Source organism: Myotis brandtii, unplaced genomic scaffold, assembly GCF_000412655.1.
Source record: "Myotis brandtii unplaced genomic scaffold, ASM41265v1 scaffold226, whole genome shotgun sequence".
Lineage (NCBI taxonomy): Eukaryota > Metazoa > Chordata > Mammalia > Chiroptera > Vespertilionidae > Myotis > Myotis brandtii.
In genome coordinates this window covers 689,031-700,858 of record NW_005358478.1, presented here as the reverse complement: position 1 = coordinate 700,858, position 11,828 = coordinate 689,031, and the positions used below count along the sequence as shown (strand labels likewise).

The 11,828-nt window shown below is 42.8% G+C and overlaps 1 protein-coding gene across 1 annotated transcript; it reads right to left on the bottom strand.

Annotated features, from left to right (window-relative positions):
• Positions 1-2,045: 2,045 nt before the first annotated feature.
• ELAC1 (elaC ribonuclease Z 1) lies at positions 2,046-11,488 on the bottom strand. The gene is made up of 4 exons (XM_005866257.2): positions 11,202-11,488; positions 10,113-10,277; positions 4,084-4,551; positions 2,046-2,698 (listed from the first exon to the last, which is right to left on the bottom strand). Exons 2-4 carry the CDS (start codon positions 10,267-10,269, stop codon positions 2,232-2,234), a joined length of 1,092 nt encoding a protein of 363 aa, XP_005866319.1. The 5' UTR covers positions 10,270-10,277; positions 11,202-11,488; the 3' UTR covers positions 2,046-2,231.
• Positions 11,489-11,828: the final 340 nt, after the last annotated feature.

Here is an 11,828-nt window from a genome sequence, read left to right as displayed (position 1 = left end):
AAAAATTTTACTAGAGAAGCCCCAGAACTCAAAGGAATTTAATAGTATACACCATCACAATACTTTTAAATACCCTATATAATAAGAGTAATAGGCAAATTGACTGAACGGCGGAACTACTGATGGTGGGGCGAGGGGGCGGGGGGCTGGCGAGCAGGTGGCACCAGGCCAGCCAAGGCGCAAGCCAGCAGGCAGAGGGAGGGGACGGCAATGGGGGGCAGCAGTGACCAGCGGTGGCAGAGGTGTGATGAAGGGGGTGGGGCCGCTCAGCCAGCCAGTGCCATCCCCTGATTGGCCCACCTGGTAGCCTCCCGCAGAGGCTCCTTAACTGCCAGAGGGCACTGGCCGGGCTGAGGGACGCCCCCAAGTGCATGAATTTTCGTGCACTGGGCCTCTAGTGTACTCTAAAACTCTCTGGGTTCTTGAGATGGAAATAGATAGTATGTGATGAAATAGGACTGAGAAGGGGGTTCAATAGAGTTGACAGCCCTGTACTGCAAGACGTCTCAACACCGTGAAGCAAGGTGCTGTGCTCCTTTTACGCGCTGTCTCACTTAATTTTCGCAATGATCCTGGGAGGCAAGTCTTATTTTTTCCTATTTTAGAGATGAGCACGTGGAAGCTCAGAGAGAGTAACTAATCTGCTCCAGACCACACAGGTTCCACCGTAAGGAACAAAATGGAACCCGGAAATCAGGTCTTTCTGACACCAAAACTGATTTATGACCACTCAAGCAGTACTGTTTTTAATATAGCAAAGGGCATTAGGACACTCCCACAGGAACACATAGCATAAAGGATTTCCCAAACTGATTTGATTAGGGAACCCTTTTGAATGAACCAGTACTTGAGACTAGCTTTCCATATAACACATTTTGAGAAATATTGGGGTCTAATGAGTCAGATACCCCATGGCAGAAAGGAGGTAGAAGGCATGTGAGAAGGAAAAGCTATTCTAGAAAGGACATTTATTAAAAATGTGCTCAAAGAATTACTAATAGGAATATGTAAATTAAATGCAGTTGAATAAGTATCATTTCTTTACCTCCACATTCGTAAGTTCCAGCTCATGGCTCATTTCTGTCAAATAATATTTGATATTACATTCCAATTCACTTAGCTAGTTCTTTAGAATTTGTTGTAGAATATGCTTTACCTAGTAGTTCAATTCATTATGTCATGAATTTTGATAAAGTATATTCATATTGGGAGCCTACATTTTAATTTGCTATGTATCTCAACAGGCCTGCAATTTGTATTTTGGGGTGAGATAATTCTTCATCGTACAGAGCTGACCCAAACTTTACAGAATCTAGCATCCCTGGCTCCTACTGCTAAATATCAGTAGTACTCTCCCCCCACCTCCCAGTCATTTTTTTGTTGTTGTTGTTGTTAATCCTCACCTGCGGATATTTTTTTCCATTGAGAGAGTGGAAGAAAGGGAGGGGGAGAGAGAGAGGAAGAGAGAGAAACATTGATTGAGAGAGACACATCGACTGGTTACCTCCTGCACGCACCCCAACTGGGGCCAGGAATCGAACCCAAGACCCTTCGGTTTGCAGGCCAACACTCTTAACCACTGAAAAACACCGGCCAGTCATTTTGACAAGAAACATCCCCACAATTTCAAAACTCCACCTAGGGGAGCGGTATTACCTGAGCTGAGGACCACATGTTTAGAGCAAACAGGAGGGTTCAATAACACATTAATTAAAGGATAAACACCGAGTCTGACCCTGCAGTCAGCACTCCAGCCAAGAGTTCAAGATTCAACATGCCGGCTTCAATCCTGCGTGTCCAATGTCTCCTTATACTTCTCTCTATCCTGTTAATAACATGAACAGGTTCAACACAAACTGCCAAAATACCATTTTTAGCTAAGAGGGCCAAGCCCTGCGTACTTTGCCAATAACAGCAATAAAGCTGGCAGAAGCTAAGCCCAGGACTGCCTGGGGTACATCTGAGGCAGCAGCCCAAAACATAAAGTACACCTGAAGAGGCTACCATTTTGTCAAATTGGGCTTTAAAAAGGATGCTAGCTTTTGTTTTTATTTTTTGAAGTGATTTATTATAAAAACACTTGCTCCCTCTCACTGCTGGATCAGTTCAGCAATGACACTCCATCATTTTTAGGATTATGGGACCCAAATAATTTTAGACCAAAACAACAAACTTTGTTGGTTCAGTAACATATTCGTGGACATGTCGGTATGTATCCAGGAACGCGGGCTTCACTTCTTGATTGGAATGCCAATCACCATAAAATCCTCTGCTAGAGTCACCTCTTGGAAATCTAACACTGATTCGGCCTGCTTTTTCAGTTCTACAGTCCCATCTGCCTCTCCTTCCCTGGCCAAGGCAACCGGTTTGTACCTCTGACTGAAGTGAGTCAGAACCAGCCTCCTTGCGCGGCACCGCTTCGCGAACGCTGCTGCCATCTGGGGCGTGCTGTGGCCGTGCTCCTTCGCCTTGTCCATCTGGGCGTCATCCAGGGTCGCTTCATGGATCAACAGGTCTGCTTCAAAGCACAGCTTCACGCCTCCATCGCCCACAACCCCGGAACAGTCACCCAAAATGCAGATTTTTCTTCCAACAATAGGCTTTTTTAAGACATCTTGGGGAGAAATTGTAACTCCATTTTCCAGAACAACAGAGATTCCGTTTTTCAGCTTCCCATAGGCAGGACCTGGCGGAACACCTAACGATGGAGGCAGATAACATCACATCAGGGGAATGGAATTTATGACTTGTTAAGAGAGTCTGTTTTAGCAGCAACGCAAATAGCAAATGGAAAAGGCATCTATTTTTTTCATAATTTGTCTAAATATTTTATTATTTGTGGAAAACTGGAATATTTACACTTTGTTAAAAGTTCTGTGTTGGCAATGCCATAGCACTTAAAACATTTCCCAAGCACATGTGTCAGATAAGTTTTAAGCTCAGTCCCACTGCAACATTATTACAGTCAAGATAACAGCCTCGATGCTCTGCTGTGCAAGGGAATAACAGTTTTGGAGAGTGCTTTATTTAATAAGCTCATCTCTGGGCAAAACGTAAGAGCCCATTTAAATAATGACAAGGTACTTATACACTGAATAGCTTAATAAAATAATCTTCTTCATGTGTAGTGACACCACCTTTACCAAACAGGGCTTAAATCTCATTAATCTAGAATAGTATCTGATTATCACTGTGGATAATACCTACAAACAAATACAAAGTGCTTACTAATCCCAACGTAGATTATATTTAAAATTTCCCAATGTAAGAATATTTCCACAGGTTTTTAGATAGTAAAAATACCTTTGGCCTAAGTTATCTTTCCTCATTATTTCGCATTTTGTTTTAGTTGGAAATGAAGGAAGAGGTTGAGTAAATAAAGTAACAAACATACAAAAGACTCCATCATGCTTTGCAGAGGCTCTGCACTGGCCATGCCAAGGAAGGCGGAGATGCTGGAGGTACGACACGCCTGGGCACCGCTTCCAGAGACGCTGCAGACCCCCAGGCATGAAGGCCTCGCATGCAGGAGGTAGAAGCCTCGGATGGGCCCCAGGCCTAGCTTTGTGTGCTTGTATTCTACCCTGATGAACCCAGGGACATAAAAGGGTGAGGCAAAGGATACTGAACACCACATTGACTCAATCACGGCAGAAAAGGAAAACCCTGAAAGTAAGTGGTTGCAGTTGAAGATTAAGATATGGCAAAAATTCTCAAGGCAAAGATGTCATTGAAAACATCTTTTAAGAGAGACATGAAAAAACAAAAGCCTAGACCTAAGACAACCACCACTACCCTGCCAAACAAGAAAGTGTAAGCTGAAGATAAGCCACACTAAGAATGTGCATCAGGGGAGCAGCAGAGACAAGGATTAACATATATATATATATACTTGGGTTTTGCTCTGTATAGTATCTTTTGGTGCCAGGAATCTCCCTTAATAAGCAAACTTTGGGCAAAGGAAATAAGTGGAGAAAATGTCAACTTTAGGCCTGGGAGACAGGAAAGGAAGGTTGCTACAACACTTCCCAGAGCTTCAGTTACCACCAGCTTGATTGACACGAAGAGAAGAAAAACACTTACCGAGGTCTTTCAGCTTCTGTGCGTTGAGTTTACCTGGGCGCTTCTTCTCCACCACTGAAAACCCAAAGGAGGGGATTCGGTGAAAGAGGCGAAATGCTTTTACAACAAACTGTTCGTCATCGACCAGAAGGTATGAGTTTTCTTCCGAGTCCAGCAGGATAGTCCTTCCTTGTCCCTCTTTGGGAGAGCTGTCTGCTCTACCCAGGTGTGCAAATTCTTTCAGTTCTTCTGCAGGACACTGATCTGCTGTAGGCACCAGCTCGTGGACCACGTACGGGAAGACCAACTCCGTGTGAGAGAGTTCCATGGTTCGCCAGATGAAGTCCCGAAGGCCTGCGGGGCCATAGATTTCAATGGGCTGTTTGGTGACCGTGGAGCCACTCTGCAGGCTGATGGTGCAGAGGAGGCCAGGAAGGCCAAAGAAATGGTCTCCATGAAGATGTGTGATGAAGATCTTGGTAATTCTCCCTTTCGATTGAGGGAAAAAAATAAAATTGGGAAGTTTTCAGAAGTAAAGATCCATACAAAGGTACTTGAAAGACACATAACAACTTACATAGAAAGCAGTAAAATGAATTTAGAGCTTTACTTATCACTATAAATTTATTTTTAAATATTTTTTCTACATGATTCCAGAAGCAAGAAAGACAGGCTTTCTTTTACTAGATGGTTTTAGTAAGACAACTTTTTCATAAAACATCTTCAAATTACATAGTGTTACAGTTTTCAGAGTATTTTCTTATATATCCTTTTACAAAAAAAAAGTTGCAATAAGGAAGTGTACCAAAATAATTCACTTAAGTAACTAGATAGGCCTCAGGTGCCAAAAGCATCTGAGTTACACTGCCCCCTACTGCTCCCTCTGAGAATAGCAAATATGTATTTCCAGCAAAACAAGTTCTCGGGCTTCAATCAACTGGACCAGTGCCTGAACCCCAAACTGCCTTTTAAGGACTCTCTACACTGGACAGAGATTAACTAACCAGGTCAGAGCCTGCTTGTCTGAGTGAGGTTGATGGGGAGGAGAAAAAGGAAGATGATGAGGGAGGCAGAGGCAAGGAAGAGAGAGAAGGGGAGGTCAGAGAGCAAGGGGGTAAAGAATGAGAGGGGAGGTGGGCAACAGACACTAGAATGCAGCTCAGAGGGCAGTGCCGGTGTTATTTATGCCAAGGAACATGGGCCCATCTCTTCCCTTCACTCTGAACTAACACAACAGCTTTATCAGTGCATATTGGCTTAGGTTATAACTCGATTTACCTAAAGGTAAACTGAATTTACTGCTGGTATGTGGCAGGATGCCACATCAGCATTTTTTTGAGATGCACAAGGTATTTTAAAAGTAACAATCACAATCACCATAACACATGTTTAGGGTAACAGAGGCTCTGGTCTGAGCTCGTGGCCCACCTCTTTCAAACATGTGCTGCCATAAAAGAACAGAAGCTTACTGATGCCATAGGAGAACAGGGGGAGTTTACTGCCATGTGACTGTCCTGTGACGCCAAGGCAGAAGTGCTCTCCAAGCGAGTCCTCCCGTTCTGCACTGAGCCCAGGCCCATGACTAAGAACAACAGGGTGGCAGAGGCAGATTCTGAACCTCGGGAATCCCTCCATTTGCTCCTTTTTCTTTTCTCTTTCAGTCCTGTTTTTGCTGTCTTTTTGACTTTTAGAACCCTGGCCTTTCCCCTTTCCGCTGTCCGGGATGCCAGCCACTCACAAGTGGACCCGAGGCCTCTGCAGACAAGAGAACTACTACGGTGTTGAGTCCTGATCCACGCTGACCTCGGGTTTGCCACCTCAGACGCCCTGGGCCTCTCCTTATCTACTGCAAAACAGCGCAAACTGAGCACCAAAACCACCTGCGAACCCAAAGTGAGCGAGACAAAACAAGTAAGTAAAACACTGCTTCCCACGTTATCAGTTTCAGGGAAGACAAACATTTCACTTTTCAAGAAACTTGATTTTAGAGGGAGAAGGAATGGCAGCCACCATTATCAAAGGTAAGAGGAAGCTATCCAATGAAGAAAGAAAAATGCATGAGTTCCCTTTTACCCAAGAACAAGAAAGTACAAGGGACTATGTCATCCATATAGGAGTGGAATACTAAGCATCCTCTCTAAGTGATGCTGCAGTTATATCTACTGCCCTTGGAAATGTCTGCAATATAGTCCTCGTATATGTTGTTCAGTTGAAAAAAAAAGCAGATTACAGGAAGTATAGTGATTTCATTTATGCAAATTTATACACACAAACACACACACTATATCTACACTGTTACCTTATCTGCATGTACAGAAATTGTACTTATGAGATGCAGATTTAGGCTTTTCTTTTTTGTTTTTTGTGTTTTTTTGTATTTTTTTAAGGAATAGTTTATTGATTTTTAGAGAGAGGAAGGGGGAGGGACAGAGAGAGCGCAATATCAATCAGCTGCCTCTTATATACCTCCTCTGGGGATCGAGCTGGTAACCTGAGCATGCGCCCTTGACCGGGAATCGAACCAGCAACCTCCTGATGCACTGGGTGACATACAACCAACTGAGCCATCCTGGCCAGGGCTAGGCTCTTCTTATTTACACTTTTCTGTTTTGTTTGAATTTTTACAATGAGCATGCATACTTTTTATAATTATTTTTAAGGGGAAAAAAGGAAGGCTAAGCTAAGTCTTTAATATTATGACAGAAATGGACATGGCAAACCTATACTTGTTAATCAGATGCTTGCATTATTAGGACCATGGAAGCTTGAAAGATGTATATTTAGATAAATACAAAGTACTTCCTTATGAAACTCATAAAATATTATTATCCCAGGAGGTAGTACAAACTGAAAGGGTTTCAATAAATCAAATAACAATAGGCCCATATTGTGTTACTGAGAGAAACCAATAACATCCTGGTGTTCTATAAGTCCCTCCCCTTGAGTGTGGGTGGGACCTATGATTGGCTTCTAACCAGTAAAATATGACCCAGAGATACAATGTGATTTCATTATGTTTTAAGACTCCATATTGCTTGTAGATTTCCTCTTGAGTTTCTTTCTCCTTTGCTGGTACAACTCTAAGCTACATGAAACACAAACCCACGTGACCAGAAGGCCTCTAGGAGCTGTGGGAAGCCTTGGTCCTACAACTGTCAGGATTCTGCCAACAGCCTGAGTGCGTTCTGAAGCAGATTCTTCCCCACTTGAGCCTCTGTTGAGACCTCAGCCTCAGCCAATTACAAGACTGCAGCTTAGTGAGACCCTGAAGCAGAAAACCCAGATAAACCAGGCCCTAACTCCCTAACCCACAGAAACTATAACATAATAAATGCAAATAGGACACTAAATGTGTAATCTGTTTTGCAGCATTAGATAAATGATGCAGCATTAAATAAAAAGGAAAGACTTATCCCCATACCCAAACTTCTAATACCCACACTTAACAGTTTCTTCTATTTTAATCACTTTGCCACATCAACCCCTGCTCTCTGAACAGTTACATATTAGAGCCTCCACTCTGGTCTGTGCCACCCGGACAGTTCTCACAGAAGAACACCTGTGAGACCCGAGGGACACAAAGCACAGTCCCTGCTGTCACCTCAGGGCTGCAGTACAAGGCAATGTGTAACTGGGGTTGAACATGTCCCAAGTGAGAGTCATTAGTTCATTCCTCCAACTACTCTGTTCATGACACCCAGGTCTGAGACACAGCCATCTGTAACTTGTAATAATTCCTTACTTCCTCACACTCTAGATATTTAATCAGTCACCACCTCCTGTTGGCTCTACAAGTACCTCTTAGATTACGTGTCTCTTCATCTCTATTCCTACTTCCTGCTTCAACATCCTCATCTTCTCTCTCTTCTCTCAGATGAATGCAATTGCATTGAAACTGGTCTTTCTGATGCTATTCTCTTCCTGCCACAGGAAAACTCTGTCCTAAAACACAAATCAGACCATGTCACCCCTGCCTAAAAAGCTTTAATTCAGTGGTTCTCAACCTTCCTAATGCCACAATCCTTTAATACAGTTCCTCATGTTGTGGTGTCCCCCAACCATAAAATTATTTTCGTTGCTACTTCATAACTGTAATTTTGCTACTGTTATGAATCGTAATGTAAATATCTGATATGCAGGATGTATTTAGGCGACCCCTATGAAAGAATCGTTCAACCCCCAAAGGGGTCGCGACCCACAGGTTGAGAACCGCTGCTTTAATTGTTCCTTTTTGCCAATGGCAAGGTCCAAATACCTTAGCATACCACAGAAGACTTCACAGTCTGCCCACATTTATTTTTAGCATTCTTTTTTTTAAAATTATATCTTAATGATTTTTTACAGAGAGGAAGGGAGAGGGATAGAGAGTTTGAAACATTGATGAATGAGAAACATCAATCAGCTGCCTCCTGCACACCTCCTACTGGGGATGTGCCCACAACCAAGGTACATGCCCTTGACTGGAATCGAACCTGGGACCCTTCAGTCCGCAGGCCAATGCTCTATCCACCCAGCCAAACCAGTTAGAGCTATTTTTAGCATTCTTATCTCTCTTCTATCTTAGCCAAGGACTCAATGCTCTGGATGGCTTAATATGCCCCAAACATGTTTGGAAACTTCCTTACTACTTGCTCACTTTGTTGTTTGTTCCTTAAATGTCCCGCCATACTTATCTCCCCAGAGAAACTTCTCTTAGATCCTAGCTCAACTGTTACCATCTCTGGAATGCTCTCTGAACACAGGAATACGCCAAAAGGACTTAGAAAACACCTCCATTATTCTCCTTATCACATTACATTACGACTGCTTGCATGTCAGTCTCCACTATGGATGACCCTTGGATGCTAGAACTCTCTTTCTTTAATCATCCAATGCCATGCACTCGTTGAGTCATAGGGAAAGTAACTTCAATAATCACCATTTGTCAAGACCTAATAAGAGGGAGGCACTGCACTAAGTACTGAACATGTTATTCATGCTTTTATTGAACAAATATTTACTGGGCGTCTACAAAGCACACAAGTGACCACTGAGCTTAGTACAGGGTGACAGTGCACATAAAACAATGATTTAAATAACATCATTTTAGATACTGATAATGCTAAGAAGTTAATAAAAATAGAACAAGCCTGTAGAATGCCTGGGGTGAGAGGAACTAATTAATTATAGAGATTCAGGAAAAGCCTCTGAAGAAATGGCATTTGAGCTAATAGTTAACTGATGAGAAGACAACCACACAGAAAAGGGATTATCATATACTAGAGGCCCGATGCACGAAATTCGTGCAAGAGTAGGCCTTCCTTCCCCTGGCTGCCGGCACCGACTTCCCTTTGGCACCTGGGCTTTCCTTGCAGGCCTGCCTTCATCCGGAAGGTTGTCCGGAAAGACATCCGGTCTAATTAGCATATTACGCTTTTATTATTATAGATAATTCTCACAACATGCCTTTTTAAGTAGAAGTTTTTATCCCCATTTTTGAGATGCTGATCTGCTAAGATCATAAGCTGAGTCACAGCTGGGACTGGAACGCAGGTCTGCCTGACTCTGACTAAGGCTTTTCATCGGTTTGCCCGAGTGTCCCGGCTGCTGGGCCTTTGCTCACTCCACTCCCTCTGGCTGAAATGCCCTTCTCCTCTCCAGCCCAGGGAATCCCTCCTCTTCCTTCAACAACTCCCAAGTCACCCTCCAAGCTGCTACCCTGGTAACCGAGTGGGAAGAGCGTCTCCCCCCGCTGATCATTTACTGCCCTTTGCGTTCTCTCATGAGACCTACATCTCCTGGTGGAAAGAAGTGAGTACACACACCGTTCTTTTGCTTGGGCAGCGTCCCTCTAATAAGCCTCATGTCTCTCACTGCATCCTCTACTCTGAGCCTCTGTAAATCTTTGCTCTCAAAACTTACAGGAAGAATGACAAGTAAATAAATAAATGAAGAACGTTCAGTGGGTGTACCAGATGCCTGAGGGCTTTCCAAGCAAAGGCCCAAGGCAAGCCAGGAAGATGCGGCAGAACAAGAGATGCTCTTACTGAGATAGCTGGAGGCACACTGACCTGCTTTAAGCTGGCTTTTCATAAGCTGCGTCTGGGTTCCCTCCCCACAGTCAAAGAGCCAGCACTCGCCCTCACACCGCAGAACCAGAGCAGAGGCACCCCGGGTTGGGGATGGGTATGCCGCGCCTGTCCCCAGAAACGTCACATCCATGGACATCTTCTACCCTGCAATGGAAAGATCACCTAGGGGTTATTGCACATCACTGCTCAAAATCACCAAAAACGGGTTCCCCAGAGACTAACTGTTATTTAGGGCAGTGAAACTATTCCACTGCGTGATGCAGTAGAGACAGACATCATCGTTATACATTGGTCAAAACCCACAGAATGCACAGCTCAGAGTGAATGAACCCTAATGTCAACTTCAGTCAGTAATAATGTGTCAATGTTGGCTCATCAACTGGAACAAACATACCACACTACTACAAGATGTTAACAACAGGGGAGAGGAGTAGGGAATATAGAGGAACTCTGTACTTCCCAAGCATTACTTTTTTTTAAGTTCTTCTAGTAAACAATAAACAGCAATCACCACTCTATTTGAGGTTCTGACATGGGATTTAGTTACATTTACTAAGTGGTATGCCTGGTGCCCACCATGATGAGCCCTTTCTCTGAATGATCATAAATAGAGCAATGCTCTACAGCATTTTCAACCAGTGCGCCGTGGCACACTGGTGTGCCGCAAGAATTTTTAAAAAATGCAATACCTATTTAGTCAGGGGTATTGGCCTCTTCCCCCTTAGATTGTCAAAAAAAAAAATGACAACAGCCAACACAACAATAGCCATCCAGTGTGAATGAATCAAAATTATAGCTATTTTTTATTAAATCATCAAAAGATATATTTTTTGGTGTGCCACAGAGTTTTAGTAATTAGTTTGTATAGAATTTTTAAAAAATGCAATACCTATTTAGTCAGGGGTATTGGCCTCTTCCCCCTTAGATTGTCAAAAAAAAAAATGACAACAGCCAACACAACAATAGCCATCCAGTGTGAATGAATCAAAATTATACCTATTTTTTATTAAATCATCAAAAGATATATTTTTTGGTGTGCCGCAGAGTTTTAGTAATTAGTTTGTAAACCATGAGATGAAAAAGGTTGCAATCGCTGCTCCGCAGCACTATAGCAACGCCGAGTGAAGGCCTCACTCCTCTAAGTAACAGGGTCCATACGGGTCAGGATCTGGGTTGCTGCTCTAAGTGATCAGCAATAACCTGCTGAGTGTGTAGATTTTTGCCAACCCCTGGCATCTCTTTTTCTTTTCACTGTTTCTGGGCACATCTGCCATCGCTGCTATACTTCTGTGATGGGAGATGTGCATCAAATAGAATAAATGAGAATAAACTCAAACTTGTACATAAACAATCATAGATCATCCATACTGAGGGCTGGGAGCAAAAAAAAAATACATCATTTTAAGAAAAAATACTAAGATAAGAGCATCTGATAGAGAGCTAGATAAATATACAAAATTGTCAGTAACTTCTCTCAGTCTTAGTAATAACCAGATAAAAATAGAAACGGGAAAGATCTCATTTACAAGAGAGAAAAAAACTTATAAAATCACTATAAATAACAGGAAATAAACAGGCTCTAAAAGACCCACATTAAATCTCTTAATAAGACTTAGTATCACAGAAATGTTCATTTTTCATAATTAGTATAGATATACCTAATGCAAATTCTGTCAGACTTCCAGTGACAGTAAT

Bases quoted from the DNA above. Each gene is read 5' to 3' on its own strand.
- ELAC1 (XM_005866257.2), bottom strand. From the start codon at position 10,269: ATGTCCATGGATGTGACGTTTCTGGGGACAGGCGCGGCATACCCATCC. The intron at 4,552-10,112 runs GTCAGTGTGCCT...CTCAATCGAAAG, and splicing joins GAAAAGCCAGCTTAAAGCAG to GGAGAATTACCAAGATCTTC. The intron at 2,699-4,083 runs GTAAGTGTTTTT...CTCCATCGTTAG, and splicing joins ACAGAAGCTGAAAGACCTCG to GTGTTCCGCCAGGTCCTGCC.